Source organism: Hippocampus comes, unplaced genomic scaffold, assembly GCF_001891065.2.
Source record: "Hippocampus comes isolate QL1 unplaced genomic scaffold, H_comes_QL1_v1.1 scaffold9, whole genome shotgun sequence".
NCBI lineage: Eukaryota > Metazoa > Chordata > Actinopteri > Syngnathiformes > Syngnathidae > Hippocampus > Hippocampus comes.
The window spans coordinates 1436792-1438797 of NW_017805275.1; the positions used below are offsets into that span (position 1 = coordinate 1436792).

The following is a 2006-nucleotide window of genomic DNA, read 5'->3' on the forward strand; positions in this document are numbered from 1 at the left end:
TATATATAAATAAGGAGGGTAGCCCGGTGATCCAGTGGTTAGCGCGTCTACCTCACAATTCCAGAAGCTGGTTCAATTCCAGCTGCGGCCTCCCTGTATGGATTTTGCATGTTCTCCCCGGGCCTGCGTGGGTTTTCTCCGGGTACTCCGGTTTCCTCCCACATTTCAAAAACACGCATGGCAGGCTGGCTGAACACTAAATTGTCCCCAGGTGTGTGTGTGGATGGTTGTTCATCTGTGTGTGCCCTGCGATTTGCTGGCAACCAGTTCAGGGTGGATATATATTTAAGGGCACCACATTTTAATTAAAGAAGCAAATGAAAAAGCAAACTATAGGTGGAGTTTAATCCTTAAGATGTTCTCTGTACTGAAGTCTCACAGGATTTGCTGATGTCACATGTGATTATTTGTTTTTAGCCTTGAGACATTCTTGTAGATAATTAGGATTTTGGAACTTCCACTGTGATAACCTATGAAATCATCAGGAGTGCTATTTGTCCTGTTATGACACACCCATACTATACACCTGACATGCTGAGTTGGCTCTCGTTGTCATGGATGGGGCCTTTTTTCTCTTCTTTTTCTCCATCGCGCAGCTCTGTGGATGCACCAGTTTGGTACTTTTAAATTAATATAGCATCAAAACAACTGATGTACACAAAGCAATCCATATTGGTTTCATTCGTTGGCCCTATGTAAGATGAACAGGTTCTTTATTGAGCTGCAGGTGTTATATTAGCCACATTAAGGCTGCCTACAGTTAGCCAGGCTTTGTTTTGCACCCTTGCATCAGGTCATAAGTACAGAGAGAGGGGTGAGAGACGTCCAATAAAATAAAGAATTTATAAAAATGCCTTTAAACAATACAACAAATTGCACCTCTCTCATAAATTCCTTTATTGTACAGATGGAAGCTTATTTTATGAGAAGAAACACAGTGAATCGGGAAATTAAGCAAAAAGCCCTCATGAGTAATGAGTGCTCCCCTTAGAAATTATCCGCCTCATTATTTCATCATTAAGACTCTCAACAATCCAGAAAGGGGACGGCATGCATCAACCAAAGCCTTTTAAGCATCCATTCAATAGACTCGCTATCCATCTTAAGATCTATTTACGAGTACGCTCTATGTGCTCACTGGTACGAAGCACAGTAGACCAACTTCTGACATGTAACTTTTTTTTTATTTTATTTTTTTAACGAATGCCACTTTTGGCGGACTAGTAGGCAAAAGAGGGTGAAATTTTTTCAGCAATCCTGTGGGTCGCCGTGGGATTCCCATGGGATGGGAGTCAACTTTGCCTTTAATCACAGGATTGGGAATAGGATAAAAAGTTCATGGGAGCAGATGGGAGGAGGATTATCCAGTAGCAAAAAAAAAAAAAAAAACTTGGACAGCTATGCAGACATTTTTTGTGAAGCTAACACCTCCAAAATGGGAGCGCGACAGGAAGGGACCAGGACAAGCGTGGGATGGGACAGGCAGTGGCGGACCCTGAGGGCCAGCAAGGCCTTCTCTGCTGGCCTAAACATTCTCAGAAAAGTAAATTTACTTTTCTGAGAATAACATAAATTTGTTATTTTATTTTCATAAATATGTGAACAAATTTATTCTCTGTAATCTTTACGTCATATTATTTCCACTTAGTTGAGTGGCTTTCAATGTTATTTTAAATAACATTGAAAGCCACTCGAAAAATAACTTATTTATTATGGTAGAGTTTTTAACCAATAATATTTCAGCTAGCTTGTGTTGCCAGGTAAATTAAATTTGCTCAGAGCCTTCAGATTAATCAGAGCAGGCCCTGTGCGCTGTAAATGAACGGGCACAGTCAGCTTGCAATAGCCAATCAGATCACGAGTCTCAGACTTGTGATCGGACTCGTCTGCTACCAGGGCCAGCTAGAATGCCCTACGTCGAGGCTGGATGTGCGTGTTCGCTGATTGGACAAGCGCCTGCTAGAGCTATCACTGCATTTTAACCCAAAATGGCTGAAGGAGAAGAC

At 41.6% G+C, this 2006-nt stretch overlaps 1 protein-coding gene across 4 annotated transcripts in view; it reads right to left on the reverse strand.

Annotated features, from left to right (window-relative positions):
* The window catches only part of LOC109515922 (sodium bicarbonate transporter-like protein 11), a 39312-nt gene that overhangs the window by 21027 nt on the left and 16279 nt on the right, over nucleotides 1-2006 (reverse strand). For 3 of the 4 annotated variants that reach the window (XM_019870056.1, XM_019870055.1, XM_019870057.1), the window contains exon 3: nucleotides 527-598. The exons of the other annotated variant lie outside the window; for it this stretch is intronic. In XM_019870056.1, the coding sequence (XP_019725615.1) occupies nucleotides 527-598 (72 nt within the window). The remainder of the gene's footprint in view (nucleotides 1-526; nucleotides 599-2006) is intronic. 4 annotated transcript variants of the gene reach the window in all.